This window comes from Cervus canadensis, chromosome 1 (assembly GCF_019320065.1).
Source record: "Cervus canadensis isolate Bull #8, Minnesota chromosome 1, ASM1932006v1, whole genome shotgun sequence".
NCBI classification, from domain to species: domain Eukaryota; kingdom Metazoa; phylum Chordata; class Mammalia; order Artiodactyla; family Cervidae; genus Cervus; species Cervus canadensis.
The window spans coordinates 116053576-116074376 of NC_057386.1; the positions used below are offsets into that span (position 1 = coordinate 116053576).

At 47.3% G+C, this 20801-nt stretch overlaps 2 protein-coding genes across 5 annotated transcripts; both read left to right on the plus strand.

Annotated features, from left to right (window-relative positions):
- Positions 1 to 561: 561 nt before the first annotated feature.
- LOC122422178 (acetyl-CoA carboxylase 2-like) lies at positions 562 to 20783 on the plus strand. 4 transcript variants are annotated; one of them, XM_043438470.1, is made up of 2 exons: positions 562 to 672; positions 20094 to 20779. In XM_043438470.1, exon 2 carries the CDS (start codon positions 20178 to 20180, stop codon positions 20751 to 20753), a length of 576 nt encoding a protein of 191 aa, XP_043294405.1. In that variant the 5' UTR covers positions 562 to 672; positions 20094 to 20177; the 3' UTR covers positions 20754 to 20779. The 4 variants fall into 4 exon arrangements, with proteins under 4 accessions (XP_043294405.1, XP_043294424.1, XP_043294433.1 ...); XM_043438489.1 differs by having other exon boundaries at positions 568 to 672; positions 20168 to 20782; XM_043438498.1 differs by lacking the exon at positions 562 to 672 and adding an exon at positions 12078 to 12307 and having other exon boundaries at positions 20168 to 20783.
- On the plus strand, positions 12402 to 13230 carry LOC122422195 (EKC/KEOPS complex subunit TPRKB-like). The gene has a single exon (XM_043438510.1). The coding sequence runs from the start codon at positions 12667 to 12669 to the stop codon at positions 13192 to 13194; it is 528 nt and encodes a 175-aa protein (XP_043294445.1). The 5' UTR covers positions 12402 to 12666; the 3' UTR covers positions 13195 to 13230.
- Positions 20784 to 20801: the final 18 nt, after the last annotated feature.

Consider the following 20801-nt stretch of genomic DNA (forward strand, 5'->3'; position numbering starts at 1 on the left):
AGCTGCGGAACACTCTGTAACTGTGGCACAGAGCCAATTTATGTCTTCTCTGCCAGTCCCCGAGACAACCATCTGACCCTGCATGGGAACGGAGCTATTTGGTTCTGAATTTTTTTCCCCTGAGTCCTGAAAAATAGGAGACACTTCATCAGGTGGCATCTTCCTTCAGAGGGTTTTTACAAAATCTCTTGCGGGGAGAGAAGCCAGGAGATCTTTTGAAAGTGATCGTCTTGAGCCTTCACTGTGGGCTTGTTCCAGAAGACATTTCACGGACACCCCACGACCTGCTCGGGGTTAATTTTCCGCACGTGTCAGGAGGGCCAAAATGACTTTGTATTGCTGACGGCAGCTTGGACTTTAAACGACCCATGGTTCAGACATTTAGGGACTTTGAAATAAAGCGAGGAATGGGATTAAAAAAAGGGGAAAAGGGGACAGAACATTCCCTACTCCGCCTGGCTTATGCCTGCTCTTCAGAGCCTTGGAAGTGGAGTGCCCTGGGGATATTTTTAAACGGCAGGAGCTAGTTCATCTGAAAGTGACATTTATAGTCACCGCAGTGAGCAGCTGGCTAGCCGACATTCAGGTCCTCAGCAAAAAGGGAACCCAGAAAACTCAGCCTGGATGCCCAGTTGAAAGGACATGGGGAAAGGAAAGAGGCAGAGATAAGTGGTAAGTGAGCTTGCCTCTCCCTGGGGCCATTTACCACACAGCCAGTGTCCAGGTGGACAGAAATCCAACGCGTAGCGAGGGCAGCCTGCGGACAGAAGCATGGCTGTCTGTGCGAAGCTGATATAAAGGGCTGGAAATGCAATGGAGATGAAGGGCCTTTCTTTGCTTCTATAAATGGTTGTGTTGCTGGGAATCCCTGTGCAAACTTTTACCAGAGTTTAGGTTTACCTAAAAGGCAAGGGGGGAGATTTTTGACTCCCAAAGCTGCTGTCTTCAGGAAGAGAATTCTGTTTCCTATAGATAGATGTCTGATCTCTCAAACTTACTCTTTTTTTTTTTAAACGCAGACTCTTAAGAGTCAAGCATTTCTGGTGTCCTCTGTGGCTAGAAAGACATGATTTTGTTGCAGTTTTAAAAAGCGTAGTACCAAGGAAGTCTTGAATCAGCACGTAGTAAAATAGGGCGCCTCCTTGAACCATCCTTCGGTCTGTCTCGCCTCCTTCCAGGGAGCCTTACCTTTAACAATGCACGTGTGTGCATGCTCAGTTGCTTCCGGGTCTGATTCTTTGTGACCCCATGGATCCCATGACCCCGCCAGGCTCCTCTGTCCATGGGATTCTCCAGGCAAGAATACTGGAGTGGGTTGCCATGCCCACTTGGGATCTTCCCGACCCAGGGATCGAACCTGCGTCTCTTACGTCCCCTTCTTAGGCAGGCAGGTTCTCTGCCACTAGTGCCACCTGGGAAGCCCCTTTACAATGCACAGTTTAGGATAAAACTTCCCAGACCTTACATCCTTCAGACTTTTTGTTCTGAACGTGTACTGTGTTCTTGATCCTGTCTCTCACGTCAGCTGTTACTGTTATTTTGACACACACAGGCGCGACTGAGGGGGAGTTCCCAGGAAGCAGGTCTTTTTCCATTTAAAAACTGGAAGGTATAGACATTGTTTTCTAAATAATTTTTGCTTCTAACAGTGTCTTGGGACATCTTTTCCAGGATGTGATTTCTTTACTGACCTCTCCAGGTTTTAAATGGAAAGACCCAGCCCATCCTAAGTCAGGTGATCAGAGTTGCAAGCATCCCCATATTGTGACTTTATTTGAAGAACTCTGGGAAGGCGTTTTGTGTTCATGCAAAAGAGTTTTATGTGCCCCTGCTTGGGTGTTGTGTGAACTCCCTCAGCCTCTTGTTACCTTCAGATCTGAGATAGAAATTAGAGTATGACTTTATACCAGATACTTGATCTTTATGGGAAAATAAACACTTTAATTAGCCAATTCAGGAGACCCAGGTTTGATCCCTGGGTCAGGAAGATCCCCTGGAGAAGGAAATGGCAACCCATTCCAGTATTCTTTCTTTTTAAATTATACTTGTTTGTTTTTAATTGATTGATTATTGCTTCACAATATTGGTTTGATTTCTACCATACATCAGCATGAATTAGCCATCGGTGTACATATGTCTCCTCTCTCTTGAACCTTCCTCCTACCTCCCCACCCTTTCCCACTTCTCTAGTTTCTTACAAAGTCCTGGTTTGAGTTCCCTGAATCATACAGCAAATTTCCTTTGGCTATCTATTTTACATATGGTAATGTATATGCTTCCGTGCTCCCCTCTCCATTCATCTCACCCTCTCCTTCCTCTCCCCTGCCCTTGTCCATAAGCCTGTCTTCTATGTCTATATCTCATTGCTGTCCTACAACTAGAGTCATTAGTACCATCTTTCTAGATTCCCTGTATATATATGTTAATATACCTGTTTCTATTTTTCTCTTTCTGACATACTTTACTCTGTATAATGGGCGCTAGGTTCATCCACCTCATTAGAACTGACTTGAATGTGTTCTCTTTTATGCTTAGTAGTATTCCATTGCGGAGAGGGCAATGGCACCCCACTCCAGTACTCTTGCCTGGAAAATCCCATGGACAGAGGAGCCTGGTAGGCTGCAGTCCATGAGGTTGCTAAGAGTCGGACACGACTGAGCGACTTCACTTTCACTTTTCACTTTCACTCGCTGGAGAAGGAAATGGCAACCCAGTGTTCTTGCCTGGAGAATCCCAGGGACCGGGGAGCCTGGTGGGCTGCCGTCTATGGGGTCGCACAGAGTCGGACACGACTGAAGCGACTTAGCAGCAGCAGCAGTATTCCATTGTATATATGTACAGCATCTTCTTTATCCATTCATCTGTCGATGGACATCTAGGTTGCTTCCTTGTCCTAGCTATTGTAAATAGTACTGCAGTGAACATCAAGGTACATGTATTTTTCTCAATTTTGGTTCCTCGGGGTATATGCCTAGGAGTGGTACTGGTGGGTCACATGGTGGTTTTATTCCTAGTTTTTTAGGGAATCTCCATACTGTCTTCATAGTGGCTGTAACAATTTACATTCCCACCAGCAATACAAGAAGACTCCTTTTTCTCCACACCCTCTCCAGCACTTGTTGTTTGTGGCTTTTTGGATGATGGCCATTCTGACCCGGTGTGCCACTCCATGATTCTTGCCGGGAAATCCCATGGCGAGAGGAGCCTGGCGGGCCACAGTCCCGGGACTCGCAAGACTTGCACATGACTCAGCAGCTGTGTGTATTCTAGTTTCTTCAGTCACGTCCGATTTTTTGTGACCCCATGAACCGTAGCCCATCAGGCTCCTCTGTCTGTGGGATTCTCCAGGCAAGAATACTGGAGTGGGTTGCCACTTCCTCCTCCAGGGGATCTTCTGACTCAGGGATCGAACCTGAGTCTCTTTTTGAGTCTCCTGCATTACCAAGTGGGCTCTTTACCACTAATGCCACCTGGGAAGCCCATTAACTACTCAGGTTCTAATCAGTGGGCTGGGTGCCTTACATCTTGCTATATGTATTTTTAAACTTTTTAGTACAACAAATGAACTTTTTTGGGAAACACATTCAGAGGTAGAGTAAATAGCACAGCAAGCCCTACACATTCACCACCCGCCTTCAATAACAGTTGACCTTCTGCTCTTCTAGTTTCTCCTACTCACACATACACCTTTTCCTCCTGTATTTTCCTCCAACAGTTTATTATGAACATTTTCAGACATACAACAACATTGAAAGAAAGCTGCAGTGAGCACTCATACCCCCACCACTTAGATCCTGCCATTAACAGTTTATTATATTTGCTTCATCACACGTCTGTTTCTCTATCTACACTTTTTACACATTTCTTTTCTTTGGCCGAGATCTTAGTTTCCCGACCAGGGATCGAACCTGGGTCCCCTGCATTGTGAGTATGGAGTCTTAACCACTGGACCACCAGGGAAGTCCCGTACACATTTCTTAGAAATTGTAGATTTCAATACCTTTCCCCTTGAGTACTTCAGTAACTCGAGTTACTATCATTAACTCAAGTTCTGTTTCTCTGGAGTATTTTCAAGCAAATCTCAGAACCAGACAAATACTTGAGTACATTGCTCTAAAAGAGATGAGGACTTTTTACAAAAGCCATTGCCAAGACTTCCCTGGTGGTCCAGTGGCTAAGACTCCACCCTCCCAATGCAGGGGGCCCAGGTTCAGTCCCTGGCCAGGGAACTAAATCCCACACGCCACCAGCAACAGTTTGCAAGTTGCAGCTAAGACCTGGCGTAGCCAGTTGAATAAATAAAAATATAAAGTCATTGCCATGATTATCTACCTCCAGCGCAATTAACGCTGTTTCCTTTATCCAGTATCCAGCTCATGCTCAATGTCCTCTGGTCATCTCAAAGATTTTGTCTTTGAGGTTGTTTTGTTCAAATCAGGACCTACGAAAGGTCCTAGTAAGTCTCTTTTCACCTGTAGTAATCACTACCCTCCTTTATTAAATGACAGTTGCTTATTGAAGAAATGGAATCATGTGTCCTGTAGAATTTTCCCCATGCTGGATTTGGCTGATTAAGCTGATTAAGCACCCTCAAGGCATCATGTAGGAAGCTTCTTGGTCTTTCTTAATAAAGTATTAAGTCTAGAGGCTTGAATGAACTCAGGTCCAAGTGCAGAGCTGTTGCTGTGTACTTCTCATTGTGTCCTGTCAAGAAGAACAGAATGTCTGATCATCCCACTTGCAGTGATGTTGACTCATCATAGAGTCTGGGGATAACCTGATCTCTGTTGTGAAATTCCTCTTCAGCCTTTCCCCAGATGGCTTGACAGGTCACCGATGGTCGGAGCCTAGGACATTATTGTTTCATTTCTGGTTGTGAATAATGGTTTCCTATTGCCATCAATCATTCTGCATTTATGAGCCGTCCCTGTTCTGTAACTTAGAACTTTCACCCACCGTTGGGTAACCTTGAAGTATACAGGGTCTTCTCCTACAGCACAGGCAGCATAGACGCTCAATCACATCCCTTTTTTTGGTAATTCAGTTTCCAAAGCAATAAGCGGTGCCACGGCAACCTTCCAAGGTGTCAGTGAGGGGTGGGTTTTGTGTTTGTTTTCATAACATTATGACCTCATGATTTTTTAAAATATCAGCATATTTGGCGTATTTCAATCCACTGCAATTGTCGTCTTATTTTTTTGGCCCTAAGTATCGTTTCTTTGACAGGGAAGGCCATTCACAGTGTACCTCCTGTGTGTACATGTCTGCCCCAGCCCTGGAGTCAGCCATTTCTCCAAGGGGTCCCGGTTCCTTTTAGTGGGAAATATACTTAGAAATCATCATCTGGACATCAGGGAAGTTTGTGACTGTGTGACATGATTCCCGTGGTTGCTCTGTTAGTAATGGACTGGAGAGACATGACTGGGGGCAGGTAGATGGGTTAGGAGGCTGGTCCACTGGTCCACGTGAGAGAACTGTAGCTGGAAGTTGGTCTTAGGCAGAGCACTTAGCACAAGGCTTGAAGCATCCTGGGAGATGCAACCACTGGGAAATGCATAAAAGAAACATGCTTTCATGATTTGCATTGTTTGTATATTAGTGAATTGAAACCTTACCTAAACTCTCTGAGGAAGGCATTCTTACTGTCAGGTGAGTGTAAGCTCCTTGGCTTCTCGTCACAACAAAGATTTGGAGTGACGGACATTAAAGCCCCCTCGGCGTGTCACAGCTCTCGGGTCTTGGACAGACCGTGTTATAGCTCTCAGGTCTCGAACGGACCGTGTTATAGCTCTATTTTATTTAATAATAGCAGAAAAATCCATCTTCAAGGCATGAGGGCACATCGATCCAAAGACGCGAAGAGAAGAGCGCCCCAGCGCGTGGGAGAGAGAGAGAGAGAGAGAGCTTTGGCTCCTCTCCCTGGCCCTGTCCTTTGTAAACTGGGCCAGCCAGGAGTGCTGTTTGTTTTACCTGAGGTCCTCACTCAGGTCCTCGGACCTTTGTTCTATTTTCCCGGGCTTTTCCCTTCCAGGTCTTTTAGCCACCACCATTTTGGACTCCTTTTCCCTATTTTAACTACCTAACATTACCATCGCCATTGAATCCTCAAGAAAACCAAAGCTCAGAGAAGTGAGGAAACTTGCTCAAAGTCATGCAGGAAATAAAGAGCAGAAATCTTGAATCTAACATCTCCAGATCCAGTACTTCAACCAATAAATACACTGCGTTGTCCATAGATGTCATTATTTCAAACTAAAAAAAAAAAAACAACCCTAGATTAATTTCTGGCACCAAACCTGATCCTTCATCAGTGAGGCTGACTTGCTTACACTTCATGAGATTGTAAACCGGGATTCCAGGGTGAGAGAGCCGGGTCCCAAGGGCAGAGCCAACCATCAGACCCTGTCCCCGCCCCTTGACATCTCTGTGTCGCTGCACTTTAGCAGGAAGTGGCTCTTGAGACCGCTACTGCTACTGCTGTCCATACAGCCTACGAGCTCTTCTAAGCATCCTCATTATTTATGCAGGCTTTGGTATGTTTCAGAACGAGAAAGCCAAGGTCCCAAGACTCAGGTACACACCGTTAAAGGGTTTCGGGGTGATTGCACCAGGGCTCGAGCCCCCAGACTCTGACTCTGTCTATAGCCATTTTTTTGGTGTTCAGTCCGGAAGGGACAGGACAGAGGAGAGGTTGCTTCTTTTTAGGGAGGTGAGTCACCCGTCTGTGGGGCTCAATCAATTCTGCTCTAAAGTTGGCAAATGCATTTCCAAAGCTGGCAGGAAGCATGGGGGCAGCCTTGAAAGTGAACTGCTGTCCCCAGCGTGGTGTATGGCTCAGATGGGAAGGAGGTGCCCCCCGCCCCCGCCACCCCGAGTTACACCATTGCCTTCCAGACTGGATGCTGCAGTGGCCCCCGCCCGGGGACCAGCCTGAGTGGAGGCGCTCAGCCAGCAGAGCCAGGGGTGACGGGAGGAAGAAGTCCCCATCACAGAACAGCTCGACGTCAGGGAAAACAATGCATAGGATCCCTGGTCCCCAAGGCACGGGCCATCCTTCGTTTACATCAGGCTAAACAGTCTGCCTATGGCTTCCCTTGTAGGTCGGTGGTCAAGAATCCACCTACCAAGCAGGAGACGTGGGTTCCATCCCTAGTTCGGGAGGATCCCCTGGAGGAGGAAATGGCAACCCACTCCAGTATTCTTGCCTGGAAAATCCTATGGACTGATGGGCGACTGTCCATGGGGTCGCAAAGGGTCGGATACAACTTAGCGACTAAACAACAATTCACCTCCCCACCCCCCCCACCGTGAGTGCATTTAATCACTCGCCCTGGTGGGCTGCTGAGGTTGGGGAAACTAAGGATTGGGTTACCCACTCTGCTTGTAGGTGGGTGGCAGAGCTGAGATTCCTGCCCCGGTGGCCCGACTGTAGCACCTGCTCTGAGCGCTCTCTGTAGCTCCAGCTCTCTGTAGCTCCAAGAAGGAGGTGTGGCCCCCGCCTTGTTCGCCATCCCTGTCTGCTACTCCACCCCACCCCACCCTTTTCTCAGCACCAGGCCGACTGTGTAGGGTTCCTGGAGAGATTCTGCCTCCTCCTGATCCTGTACCTCTGCCTGGTGAAGTCACATGCCTTCCGTCTTGGCTGAGATATCCCTGAGAAAGCTTTCCCTCACCTTGAAGACTAAGGCAGGGCCCCTGCTTCATGCACTTCGAGTGCTTCTCCTTTGTGGCGATTCTACGCCTTGTGCCCTTACTTTGCTCCAGGATCTTAACTTGCTTCCCACTGAGAGTGTAAACCCTGCGTGGGCAGGACCATTCCCGCTCTTTTTGCTCTGTATCCATGACAACCGGCACCTTGCCTATGCCCAGGAAGTACCTGCCTGTGAATGAGTGATGGTTGAAGAACACAAATTCCCGGCACAGAAGGAAGAGAGGGGAAGGAGGGTAGAGTTCCATCTGGAAGGCGGAGGGGACCTCAGGCGTGCGGGACAATTGGCTTCGGTGGTTTCTACAGGGATGATGCCAGTGAGACAGGATCAGGACAGATGAGCCCGATAGACCTCTGAGCTCACAGAGAAAGTTTTCCTCTGGAGGTGGGGGATCACTGCTGTTACATTCCTTCAGGACAGGGGCCAATCTGGAACCATTTGGGCTGGTTTTGCCTGGGCCCCCCAACGCAGGTCAACCCCATCCAAAGCTGGATTTGTTTCCCCAGGTGTAAATCCAGCCCCTGCCATGTGACAGGCACTAGGGACGTGCCCCTTTCAAGGTCAACAGTCCCAGAGGACCCTGGGTCTTCTGGTGTCTGAGCCTTTTCCTGACTGCAGGAAGAACTGAAATGCATAGGCTTTTCTCAAATGTGTTTTCCAGTTGCAAGCTGGGTTCTTACATCAGTGGCCCCTGAGGCCGCACACCTGCTCAATTCTAGGACCAACTGGGTGTTGGTATTTCAGACTTGCTCTATCAGTGTTTGCTGAGATTCTCCAGAGGCTTAGGTGTTCTGACAGCTGACAAGCTTCAGAACTGCTGACCCTCCCCATGTCTCTTCCAAGCTTCTGATTCCATCCATCGAAGAGGGTGGCCAGTTCATCAATTGAATCAATAGTCTGCTCACCTGCCCCTCTTAGGAGTCTAGGCTTTGGAGTCAGGCAGAACAGGGCTGGGTTCTATGCACCTCCAAAGCTGTGTGACTTTGGGAAACTCACTCTCCCTCTCTGGGCATTGTATTCTCATGCTGATCTGTGAAATGGGATAAGACACTTTCCTTGTAGGACTGTATGAGGAGTAAGCGAGATTCTGAATGCAGGATGCTCACTATAATAGGAGGGTTGAGAAGTGAGGTTGGTCAGCTGTGTGCGGACCCTTTGCGATCCCGACTGTAGCCCACCAGGCTCCTCCATCCATGGAATTTTCCAGGCAAGAGTACTGAAGCAGGCTGCCATTTCCTTCTCCAGGGCATCTTCCCGACCCAGGGATCGAACCCAGGTCTCCTGCATTGCAGGCAGCCGCTTTACCCTCTGAGCCACCAGGGAAGACCCATAATGGGAGGGGTAGCTGTTGTTATTTCTTGGCTGTTCTGGGAACAGAACAGAAATTTCTTGTGCTGTTCTGGGAGCAGAGAGCAGAATCTGTTCCCAGAGGTGGAGGCTGCAGTCCTCTCGCTGCTCCTCCGGGGGTAAGGAAGCGTGGACAGAGCACCGCGCCCTCAGCCACAGTCGCAGGGAAAGGTGAGGTTTGGGGATTACACAGCTGGTGTGATTTCTCAAGTCTCCCCATTTGTGGGGAGCTATAGCTAAATATCTTCTTCAGATGCAAACATGCTAAAGAAAACAAATGATTATCCCTTCACAATAGTACTGTTCTGCTAGTCACTGCTCCCAGTTTAGTAACTTTGGCCGAGTCCCCATCTTCAGCCAGTAGAGTTAGAAACTTGCCATCCCGCAGGTGTCGAGGGCAAATTCTCTTTGAGATTTCCTGCCCCCTTGGCAGCCTGGTGAACTCCTATTCTGCCTTCAGAGGCCCAGAGCAGATGTCGCCTCTTTAATTTTTCTCCTGTCCATCTCCACACCTGGAAGGCATTCTTTCTGAACTGCCTTCCAGAGACTTCCCTGGTGGTCCAATGGTTGAGTCTGCCTTCCAGTGCAGAGAGCATGAGTTCCATCCCTGATTAGGGAACTAAGATACCACGTGCCACACAGTGCAGCCGAAAAAAAAAAAGAAAGAAAGAAAAGGAACTGCCTTCCAGATGTGACTTTTCCTGATTCTGGGATTCTAGTGGCTAAATCTTGATTTTAAAAGGTTATTTTTCCCTTTGGGTAGAACTCTCCCATCTCTCCCAAAACCCTTCCCAGGAGAAGGAACCCCAAGGCTAAAGAAGTCATTTTTTTATTTATTTCTTGTTGCATTTTAGTTTCTTAAAGTTGCATTTAGTTTCTTTAGCAGAGATTTAAAAACAAACCCACAGCTCTAAGAACTCAAGCAGTGCCCCTAACAGTCACTTCTCAGGTCTGGGGATTTAGGACCTTTCCTGGGGCTTATGGAGGGAAATGCACAGAGAGCAGGAGGGCATGAAGATAAGGAGCGTGGGCTTCAAAGCGTGGCCACCTGGGTCCTAGCGGTGTGAACCTGGGAAGTGGTGGAGCCCACAGAAGGTGAGGAAGAAGTGGTACCTTAGTAGAGGGCTTCAGGGAGGCCCCTCTTGATGAGATCATGTATGTGAAGGTCTCAGCACAGTGGCTGCATGCTCAGAAAATGCTGCTGGCAGGAGGACACGCCCCTCTGTCCCATACCATTGTCTCTGGGACTTCCCTGCCCATCCAGTGGTCAAGATTCTGTGCTGCCCATGCAGGGGGCGTGAGTTTGATCCCTGATCAGGGAACTAAGATCCCACAGCCACAAAAAAAAAAAAAATTAAAAAACCCAAAATAAATAAAATTAAGAACCCCATCTCTCTAAATAACATAAAAAGTCATAAACATACACACGTACACACACACAGAGTTCTGAGGACCATCTCCGCTGGATCAGGGAACAGACAGAATTTAATTAACAGAAGTGAATTCAGCCTGAATTAACATCTGCTGCAGCCCCACAGATGGCCTTCTCATTGGAAGAAACCTCCCGCCCCACAGGCCTGCAAAGCTGAAGGGGGTCCAGGGATGGTCTCTCTGTGAGGGTCTTCCTGTCCCAGCTGGGCACCTGAGCAGCGTCAGACTGGGGCTGCCACCCACATAGAAACACCCAGTCTGTTTCTGTCCCTTGGTGGAGGAGAATCCCTGCTCGCTGTCACAAGCCACGTTCTTTCCATTTTGGTTCAGCAAGAAGGGGAGGGTGGTGCTTGACAGGTCTGACAGGTCTCGGTTGATCCTACCAATAATCTTATGATGTGGGTGAGGCTGGGGATTTTCCTTCCTTTCCTTGATGGGGAAACAGATTCAGAGAGGGGACAGGATTCATCAGAGACAACCCTCTGTGGGTGGCAGAGTGTCACCGGGCGGTGGCCCATCCTGCCTGAGGCTCTCCGCTCGGATGAACTGTGCTCGGCGCCCTGCCTGAGTGACCGCTCCGGACTCTTGACGCTTCCATCTGGGAGCCCTGCCCTTACACTGTTTTGCTGATGAGCACGCTGAAGCTCCTTTGCCCAGAGCTCACCCCGCGTGAGGTGAGAACCCACATCAGCGTCCAGGGCACCCACCAAGGTACCCGAGGACAGTGGGTCTTTACAGTGACTATTGTCCCACACTGGCCTGGAGCGGGGGATCTTGGTGCCAGTGTCGTTAATTTCACATGTGACCTCTGGCCTCTGCTCACCTACCAAGCAAGAACACTGGACCTGCCAAGTGTCCTCCTCTCAGGCTGGCAGGTGGGAACCTGAGTGGCTTATGGGGAAACACAGGATGATCTGTGACACCCCAAACCTAAGGGCCAGAGTGCAGGTTGAATTATCTACTGGCAGGTTTGGCCACCTTGGCGGCCTGGCATAGCTTCCTCTCTCACTGTAATGATCTCTGAATTTGCAAAAGGATGTTGCACCATTGCCTGCTAGCCTGAGGGGCCTTGGACTTCATCCTGATGCTTTTGCTTCTGTTTCCATCAAGCTCACCTCGGCCAAACCCAGGTTGTGCTGGGACGGATGTCCCCCTCCTACCAGGTGTCTGACAGATGAACACATGGAAGCAAGAAGCTGGCATGATTATTGGAGTGTTTTCTGTTTAATTTTGGCTGCACTGGGTCTTCCTTGTGGCTCTCGGGCTTTCTCTAGTTGCAGTGTGCAAGCTTAGTTGCCCCTTGGTATATGCGATCTAAGTTCCCTGACCAGGGAGGGAACCTGTGTCCCCTGCATTGGTAGGTGGATTCTTAACCACTGGACCACCAGGGAAGTCCCTACAGGAGTATTTAAAACTCTAAAGACTTGGAGTTGGGCGAAAGGGTGGGCGATTGCATGACCAGTGAAGCAGGCTCTAAATCTAGGGTGGTGGCAAGCTGGAGGGAGGCGGCCCTGTGGGCTGTAGAGCCCCCGAGAGCACAGACAGCTTCTTAAGTACTCGAGTTTGAACCTGCGGGAGGGAGAAGGGCCAGGACCTTGGCAAATGGCTTATATTTACAGATGGCAGATAAGGGCACCTGACTTGGGAGAAAGCTCACTGGTGTCCAGCATGGGCTGGTCCAAACTCTTCCCTGCCCCCGGCCTGATGCATGACACCAGGCTCCTGCTGAAATGGGACACTCCAAGGCCTGCTAGCCTTAGTCACCCCATGGGTGCCTGTTGGACCGCATGAGAATGGAGCCGGCGGCCTGGCAACGGGGGGTAAGTGGCAGTGAGTGCCCCGGAGTTCATCTCGGTGGGAGGCGAATGCATGGCTGGTTTAACACTGACTTGCTGGGGACGCGGCGGTGAGCACTCCTGGCTCCACAGTGCTGGCTGGGTCGGGTGGGAACTGGAGAGCAGTGATTTTCCAGATGATACCTGTGATTCCCCGCGCCCTCGTTTATCGAGCATTTGCCAAGGTCGGGTCCGGGGATGCAGCCCGGCAGTGATTGGCTCAGCTTCCCTTCGAGGGCGGACGATGAGCCTGAGACTCGCCAAAGTTGTAACAGAGGAGCTCGTAGAATAGGAGACTAGTCCTGGGGTCCTGGGAGCACTGTAGCATCCTGCTTATCTATGAAATGCAGTTAACACATCAGCTGGACCTATTTCCTGAATACAGGGTGACCCTTCTGTTATTTAAAGATGTAAAAAATGCTGTGGGCTTGAGAAAAAAGGCCATGGAAGGTGCCATTGATGGCTCATTAATAAACCCTACAGTGATTGTTGATCCATTTCAGATAATTGTGGCCGCAAACAAAGCAGTTCACCTCTACAAACTGGGGAAGATGAAGACAAGAACTCTATCCACTGAAGTTATTTTCAATCTTTCCCCAAATAACAATATTTCAGAGGCCTTGAAAAAATTTGGTATCTCAGCAAATGATACTTCAGTTTTGATTGCTTATATTGAAGAGGGTGAAAAACAAATAAATCAAGAATACCTAATATCTCAGGTAGAAGGTCATCAGGTTCCTCTGAAAAATCTCCCTGAAATAACAAATATTACAGAAGTCAAAAAGGTATATAAACTATCTAAACAAGAAGAAAGTATTGGAACATTATTGGATGGTATAATTTGTAGAATGTCAACAAAAAATGTTTTGTGAAATGACAGAAATATTAAAAAATTTTCAGCTTTTATAAAAAAACAAACAAACAAACACTGACTTGCTGCCCTTCTCTGTCCCTCGAAGGCCCAGCCAGGTATGGTTGGGCGTGCTGCGGCAGGGGAGGCGGGGGAGAGCTGGAAAACAAACCCCAGACCCGTCTCCCTCTCCAGCCCCGTCTGGGTGCCAGCCCGCACCTGTTGGAAGTGAGCAGTTTCCTGCCCGCCTTACGGTTAAGGCCACGATCGTCCTGGCACCAAGCAGCTGTTGCTTGTGTTCAGTTTGCAAGAAACAAAAATAGCTTTGGCCCTCGCTGGGTTTTCAGGTCAGCTGGGTTGCTTCAGTGAAGGGCAGCAGCTCAGCGTGGCCTGTCTGCCAGGGTTCATGGGAAGGACATTGCTGGCCTTGCTTGCCCGTGGGTCTGAGCCACATGCACGGTGCTCCTTCTAGACGGCTGTGCACACCTGGGCCCACCCTCCAGGTTCACGGCTGGGGATCTGACTTTAGGATCGTATCCAGGTGTTCAGGGGAACACCCTCCACTCTATGGGGTTTACTTATATCCAGTTTTGATGGTGGTGCAGTGGGAAAGGTACCGGCGTGGGGCCTGGGTATAAGCAGAGTCAAGGAACTGAACTCTGAGCCACAGTTTACTGGCTTGTAAGATGGGACTGAAATAGAGACCGTAGGAGTTGTACGGGGCACCAGGTTGTCCTGAGGATTGGAAACTTGAAGGCACTGTACATGCTTGATGGCTCCTTGATGCCTCTGATAGCATTTGCACAAATGCTATCTAGGTTATTCAAAGAGCAATGGTGAGGCCTGTAAATGGGGCAAGAATTGGTATCCCCATTTTACAGATGAGAAAACTGAGGCTCAGAGGAGCTTTCTCAGAGAGTTCTGCGTGTGTCTCTATGTACTTGTGAAAAGTGCTCATATGGTGGCCTGTGGGCCACCCCCTTCCCCCCAGTCATCACACTGGCAAGAGTAGGGAACACGGGGATTTCCCGGTTGGTCCAGGGGCTAAGACTCTGTACTCCTAATGCAGGGGGTCGGGGTTCGATCCCTGGTCAGGGAACTAGATCCCACATGCTGGAACTAAAAGTTCACATGCTGCATCTAAAGATCCCACATGCCACAACGGAAAGGTCCCTTGTGCCGCAACTAAGACCCAGTGCAGCCAAATTTAAAAAACAAACAAACAAAAGAATATAGGGAAAGACTCTGAGGTTTTTTGTGCAGGTAGCCTCTGCAAGGTAGGTTTGGGATGTTAGGTCCACTGGCCCCTATCAGAATAACAGCAGATCTTAAAGTGAGAAAGGAGGCCAAAGTGGGGAGAATTTCTGATCCCTTCCATTCATTACGGTGCCCAGTTTAGAGCCTGGCAGCTTTACCCACCACTCCTCAATTGCTTACCGTGCATGTTTCTCGCCATCTTGCCCGCCTGCCCATCCACTTGACCCCACTCCACACACCACCTCTCCGTCCTTCTACCTGCAGCCCCCATCCACCATCCATTCACCCTCCCAACACGAGCATATCAGGGTGCTTGTGTCATGTAAAACCAGAGAGTGACTGGTTTGCCAGTGGGAATCAATGTGAGGACTGCACCCTCAGGGTTCCGAAACCTCGGACCGTTACAGCATGTTTTTGCTCTTTTATTTTCTCAGCAATAACGCAAGTGTTTTTCTATTTAGAGTAGTGGGCAGCTCAGCATTTCCATGTAATACACTTAAAATTTCTTATTTCTCAGAATCTCCAACGTGTACATTTATTTTTTTAAAAATATTTATGTATTCGGCTGTGCCGGGTCTTTGTAGTTGCGGCACATGCACTTTTAGTTGTGGCAGTTGTTCCCTGACCAGGGATCGAACCCCGGCCCCCTGCATGGGGAGCGTGGAGTCTTAACCACTGGACCCCCCAGGGAAGTCCCAACAGTGTGTACATTTAAAGTGTACCTAAAATCAGTCGCGTTTGTACAAAGTCTTCTGCTTGGCACTCTTCTTCAGAACTGCCATGGAGACACCAGCTGGTGTTCCTGAATGCAGCTTCAGAAATGACATCCGAAAATCAAAATTGCGGCCTGCTTCAAGCCATCTCTCCCAAACCCATATGGTGAAGAGACTCTTGCCTTTTCCTTCTCCAGGGGATCTTCCCCAAAGTGAAGTGAAGTGAAGTGAAGTGAAGTAAGTTGCTCAGGCGTGTCTGACTCCTTGTGGCTCCATAGACTATACAGTCCATGGAATTCTCTAGGCCAGAATACTGGAGTGGGTAGCCTTTCCCTTGTCCAGGGGATCTTCCCAAGCCAGGGATCGAACCCAGGTCTCCCATATGGCAGGCATATTCTTTATCACCTGAGCCACCAGGGAAGCCCGAATGGTCTTAATACCTGTGTCAAATATCAACTGGTCATAGATATATGGGTTTACTTTTGGACCCTCAATTCTATTCCATTTGTCTACATGTCTCTTTATTCTCATACCACATTACAGTTTTGTGGTAGGTTTCAAAATTGACAAGTGTGAGTCCTCCAACTTTGTTTTGCTTTTTTAAGATTGTTTTGGCTCTTTGGGGCCCCTTGCTGTTCCATATGAATCTGCAGATTGCTTTGGGTAGTGTGGTCATCTTAACAAAAGTAAGTCTTCCAACCCATGAGCATGCGATGTCTTGCCATTTATTTAGGTCTTCTTTAATTTCTTTCAGCAATGTCTCTAGTTTTCAGTCTATAGGTCTTTCACCATTGTGGTTAAATTTATTCCTAGGTATTTTAATTCTTTGGGGTGATTTTGTAAATGGAGTTATTTTCTTAATTCCCTTTTCAGATTGTTAATTGTTGGTGTATAGAAACAAAACTGATTTTTGTCTATTGATCTTATATCCAACAATCACTTAATTTACTAACTTTATTAGCATTTCTTGGTAGTTCTTCAGGATTTTCTGTATATAGGCTCATGTCATCTGTGGACAGAGGTGATTTTATGTCTTCCTTTTCAATTTGGATGCCTTTTATTTCTTTGTCCTGTTCAGTTGCTCTGGCTAGAACTTTCAGTAGGATGTTGAACAGCAGTGGTGAAAGTGAGCATCCTTGTCTTGTTCCAGATCTTAGGGGAAAGCTTACCATTGTTCAACATTGAATATATATTTGCTGTACTTTTTTTCATCAGTGTGTCTTACTCTGTTGAAGTTCTTTTCTATTCCTGCTTTTCTGAATGTTGTCATCATTAGAAGGTATTGGATCTTTTTTTTTTTGGCCATGCCATTTGGCTTCCGGGATCTTAGTTCCCCCAACCAGGGACTGAACCTGGGCCCTTGGCAGTGAAAGCTGGAAGTTCTAACCACCGGGAATTCCCAACAGTGTTGGATTTTTCTGTGTTCTTTGAGATGATCATTTTTTTCCCCTTTGTTCTATTAAAGTGGTTTGTTACATTGATTAACATTGAACAACCCGTAACTGACTTTTCTTTAAAAGGAAACTTGAGCACATGAAAAGAAAAACATCTTCTGACCCTGTGTGTTGCCTAGAAAATAACCCAAACCACATTTCAGCAAGTCCTGATGATTCTAGAAGCCAACAATCCCTTTCATCTATAAAATGGAATATAATAAAGTCTTTCAAAAAAAATATTGATTTATTCGTTTTTGGCCATGCTGGGTCTTCGTAGCTGCTCGAGGGCTTTCTCTAGTTGCCTGACCAGGGGGCTATTCTCTAATTGCAGTGCTCCGGGCTTCTCATTGCAGTGGCTTCCCTTGTTGTGGAACATGGGTTCTAGGTACATGGACTTCAGTAGTTGTGTGCAAGGGCTCCATTGCTCCTCGGCATGTGGGATCTTCGCGGATTGGGGACGGAATCTGTGTCTCCTGCATCAGGTGGATTCTTTACCACTGAGCCACCAGGGAAGCCCCTGAAGTCTTTTTTTCCTTTTTAAGTGCTTATCTATTTGGTTTGTTAGATCTTAGTTCCAACACGTGGGTTTTTACCTAGTTGTGGCTTGTGGGCTTGGTAGTTGTGATGTGCATGCTTAGTCGCCCACATGCTTAGAGGTGTTGGGATTTTAGTGTCTCAACCAGGGACTGAACCTGTGTCCCCTACACTGGAAGGCACGTTCTTAAGTACTGGACCACCAAGGAAGTCCCCCTTTTTTTTTTAAAAGAAGAAAAGCTTTATTGAGGTATAATTCATATACCATATGACTCACTCACATAAAGTGCACAATTCTGCAGTTTTTAGTCTATTCACAGAGTTGTGAAACTGTCACCACAATCAGTTTTGGAATATTTTCATCACTACAATCAGAAACCCTGTACCCATTAACCTTCATCCCCGCCCCATTAGCCCCAGGCAACTGCTAATCTTTCCATATCTATCCATTCTGCCTAATTCAAGTGTATTGTCTACGTAATATGGAATCATACAATATGTGGTCTTTCGGAACTGGTTTTTTCACTTAACATAAAGTTCATTCCTTTTTTTTTTAATTTTTTTTAATTTTTATTTATTTATTTTTTTGTCATACATTGATATGAATCAGCCATAGATTTACACTTATTCCCCATCCCGATCCCCCCTCCCACCTCCCTCTCCACCCGATTCCTCTGGGTCTTCCCAGTGCACCAGGCTCGAGCACTTGTCTCATGCATCCCACCTGGGCTGGTGATCTGTTTCACCATAGATAGTATACATGCTGTTCTTTTGAAACATCCCACCCTCACCTTCTCCCACAGAGTTCAAAAGTCTGTTCTGTATTTCTGTGTCTCTTTTTCTGTTTTGCATATAGGGTTATCGTTACCATCTTTCTAAATTCCATATATATGTGTTAGTATGCTGTAATGTTCTTTATCTTTCTGGCTTACTTCACTCTGTATAATGGGCTCCAGTTTCATCCATCTCATTAGGACTGATTCAAATGAATTCTTTTTAATGGCTGAGTAATATTCCATGGTGTATATGTACCACAGCTTCCTTATCCATTCGTCTGCTGATGGGCATCTAGGTTGCTTCCATGTCCTGGCTATTATAACAGTGCTGCGATGAACATTGGGGTGCATGTGTCTCTTTCAGATCTGGTTTCCTCAGTGGTATGCCCAGAAGTGGGATTGCTGGGTCATATGGCAGTTCATTTCCAGTTTTTTAAGAAATCCTCCACACTGTTTCCATAGCGGCTGTACTAGTTTGCATTCCCACCAACAGTGTAAGAGGGTTCCCTTTTCTCCACACCCTCTCCAGCATTTATTGCTTGTAGACTTTTGGATAGCAGCCATCCTGACTGGCGAGTAATGGTACCTCATTGTGGTTTTGATTTGCATTTCTCTAATAATGAGTGATGTTGAGCATCTTTTCATGTGTTTGTTAGCCATCTGTATGTCTTCTTTGGAGAAATGTCTGTTTAGTTCTTTGGCCCATTTTTTGATTGGGTCATTTATTTTTCTGGAATTGAGCTGCAGGAGTTGCTTGTATATTTTTGAGATTAATCCTTTGTCTGTTTCTTCATTTGCTATTATTTTCTCCCAACCTGAGGGCTGTCTTTTCACCTTACTTATAGTTTCCTTTGTAGTGCAAAAGCTTTTAAGTTTCATTAGGTCCCATTTGTTTAGTTTTGCTTTTATTTCCAATATTCTGGGAGGTGGGTCATAGAGGATCTTGCTGTGATTTATGTCGGAGAGTGTTTTGCCTATGTTCTCCTCTAGGAGTTTTATAGTTTCTGGTCTTACATTTAGATCTTTAATCCATTTTGAGTTTATTTTTGTGTATGGTGTTAGAAAGTGTTCTAGTTTCATTCTTTTACAAGTGGTTGACCAGTTTTCCCAGCACCACTTGTTAAAGAGGTTGTCTTTTTTCCATTGTATATCCTTGCCTCCTTTGTCAAAGATAAGGTGTCCATAGGTTCGTGGATTTATCTCTGGGCTTTCTATTCTGTTCCATTGATCTATATTTCTGTCTTTGTGCCAGTACCATACTGTCTTGATGGCTGTGGCTTTGTAGTAGAGTCTGAAGTCAGGCAGGTTGATTCCTCCAGTTCCATTCTTCTTTCTCAAGATTACTTTGGCTATTCGAGGTTTTTTGTATTTCCATACAAATTGTGAAATTCTTTGGTCTAGTTCTGTGAAAAATACCGTTGGTAACTTGATAGGGATTGCATTGAATCTATAGATTGCTTTAGGTAGAGTAGCCATTTTGACAATATTGATTCTTCCAATCCATGAACACGGTATGTTTCTCCATCTGTTTGTGTCCTCTTTGATTTCTTTAAGTTCATTCCTTTTAGTGGCTGAACAATATTCCATTATATGGACAGACCACATCTTGTCTGTGCTTTTATCAGTGGGCACTTGGGATGTTTCAGCTTTGGGGATATTATAAATAATGGTGCTATGAGTGAAAAGTGAAAGTGTTACTTGCTCAGCTGTGTCGACTCTTTGTGACACCACAGATTTTAGCCCGCCAGGCTCCTCTGTCCTTGGGATTCTCCAGGCAAGCATACTGGAGTGGGTTGCCATTCCCTTTTCCAGGGGATCTTCCTGACTCAGGGATCGAACCCAGGTCTCTTGCATTGCAGGCAGATTCTTTACCACCTGCGCCACTAGAGAAGCCCAGTGATGCTGTAACAGTCTTTTAATGTACCTAATCTCGTTGAGTTCTCTCTCACATGCATGTTCATGCTTTATGGTAAGCATAAACTTCTCTAAATTAGAAGTTAAGAAACATGCCGCAGACCCCAGAGCTCATGATGGGCAGAGCTGGGGGAGGGGAGCCCCTTCTCTGCTCCCTGTCTAGTGCTTCTGCTTTCTAGCTCTCCCTGCTGAATATACAGCACCCCAACTGGCTTTCGCCACCAGCTCCTTTAAGAAGCCAGGTAACGCGATTACATAGATCCTAAAATGGCTCTCTTGTTCTCCTTACAGATTTTCTGAGTGATTCTGCTTCTTTTTCTATCTTGTCTGATTTTCTCCTGCCTGACCCTTTCCCGATTAAAAAGCTGGGGGAAAATGTCAGACTCCAAGCAAGTCACCAAGAGTAAACGGAAAGTGAGCTTCACTCCCAGTCAGGAGCCGATTCCAGCCTCAGTCAGCTCCCAGGAGCCACCACAGGAAGACTGCAACAGCAACCCTCTGCCAGAGACCCCTAGCCAGGCTGAGCCGGCCTCCCACAAAGGACCCCAAGACACCTGCCAGCAGAGAACCTCCCAATCACCCCCGCTGCAGAATCCCCAAGGAAACCCCCTCTCATCTGAATACACCTCCCCAGCATGCCAAGCCAACGGGTCAGGGACCGAAGACCTGGAGACCCCAAATACCAATGACCTGTCCACGCCAGCCAGGCCCCATGGCCAGCGAGCCAGAACCCTCTCCAGAGAAGACAGGAAGCAGGCACACATCAAGAGGCAGCTGATGACCAACTTCATCCTGGGATCCTTCGACGACAACTCCTCCGACGAGGACACCGCTGGTGGCTTGTTCCGACAATCTTCTCGGAAGGGCAGCCGGGCCAGCCTGGGGACCCTGTGCCTGGAGACTGCTCAGGCCGCAGGCGAGACTGAGACCTCCACCTCCATCATAAGGTAACGCACACTTTGTCCTTGTAACCAGGAGGTGCAGTGTTGGGGTGGGGTC

Coding starts and splice junctions, on each gene's coding strand:
- LOC122422195 (XM_043438510.1), top strand. CDS start 12,667: ATGCAGTTAACACATCAGCTGGACCTATTTCCTGAATACAGGGTGACC.
- LOC122422178 (XM_043438470.1), top strand. CDS start 20,178: ATGTCAGACTCCAAGCAAGTCACCAAGAGTAAACGGAAAGTGAGCTTC.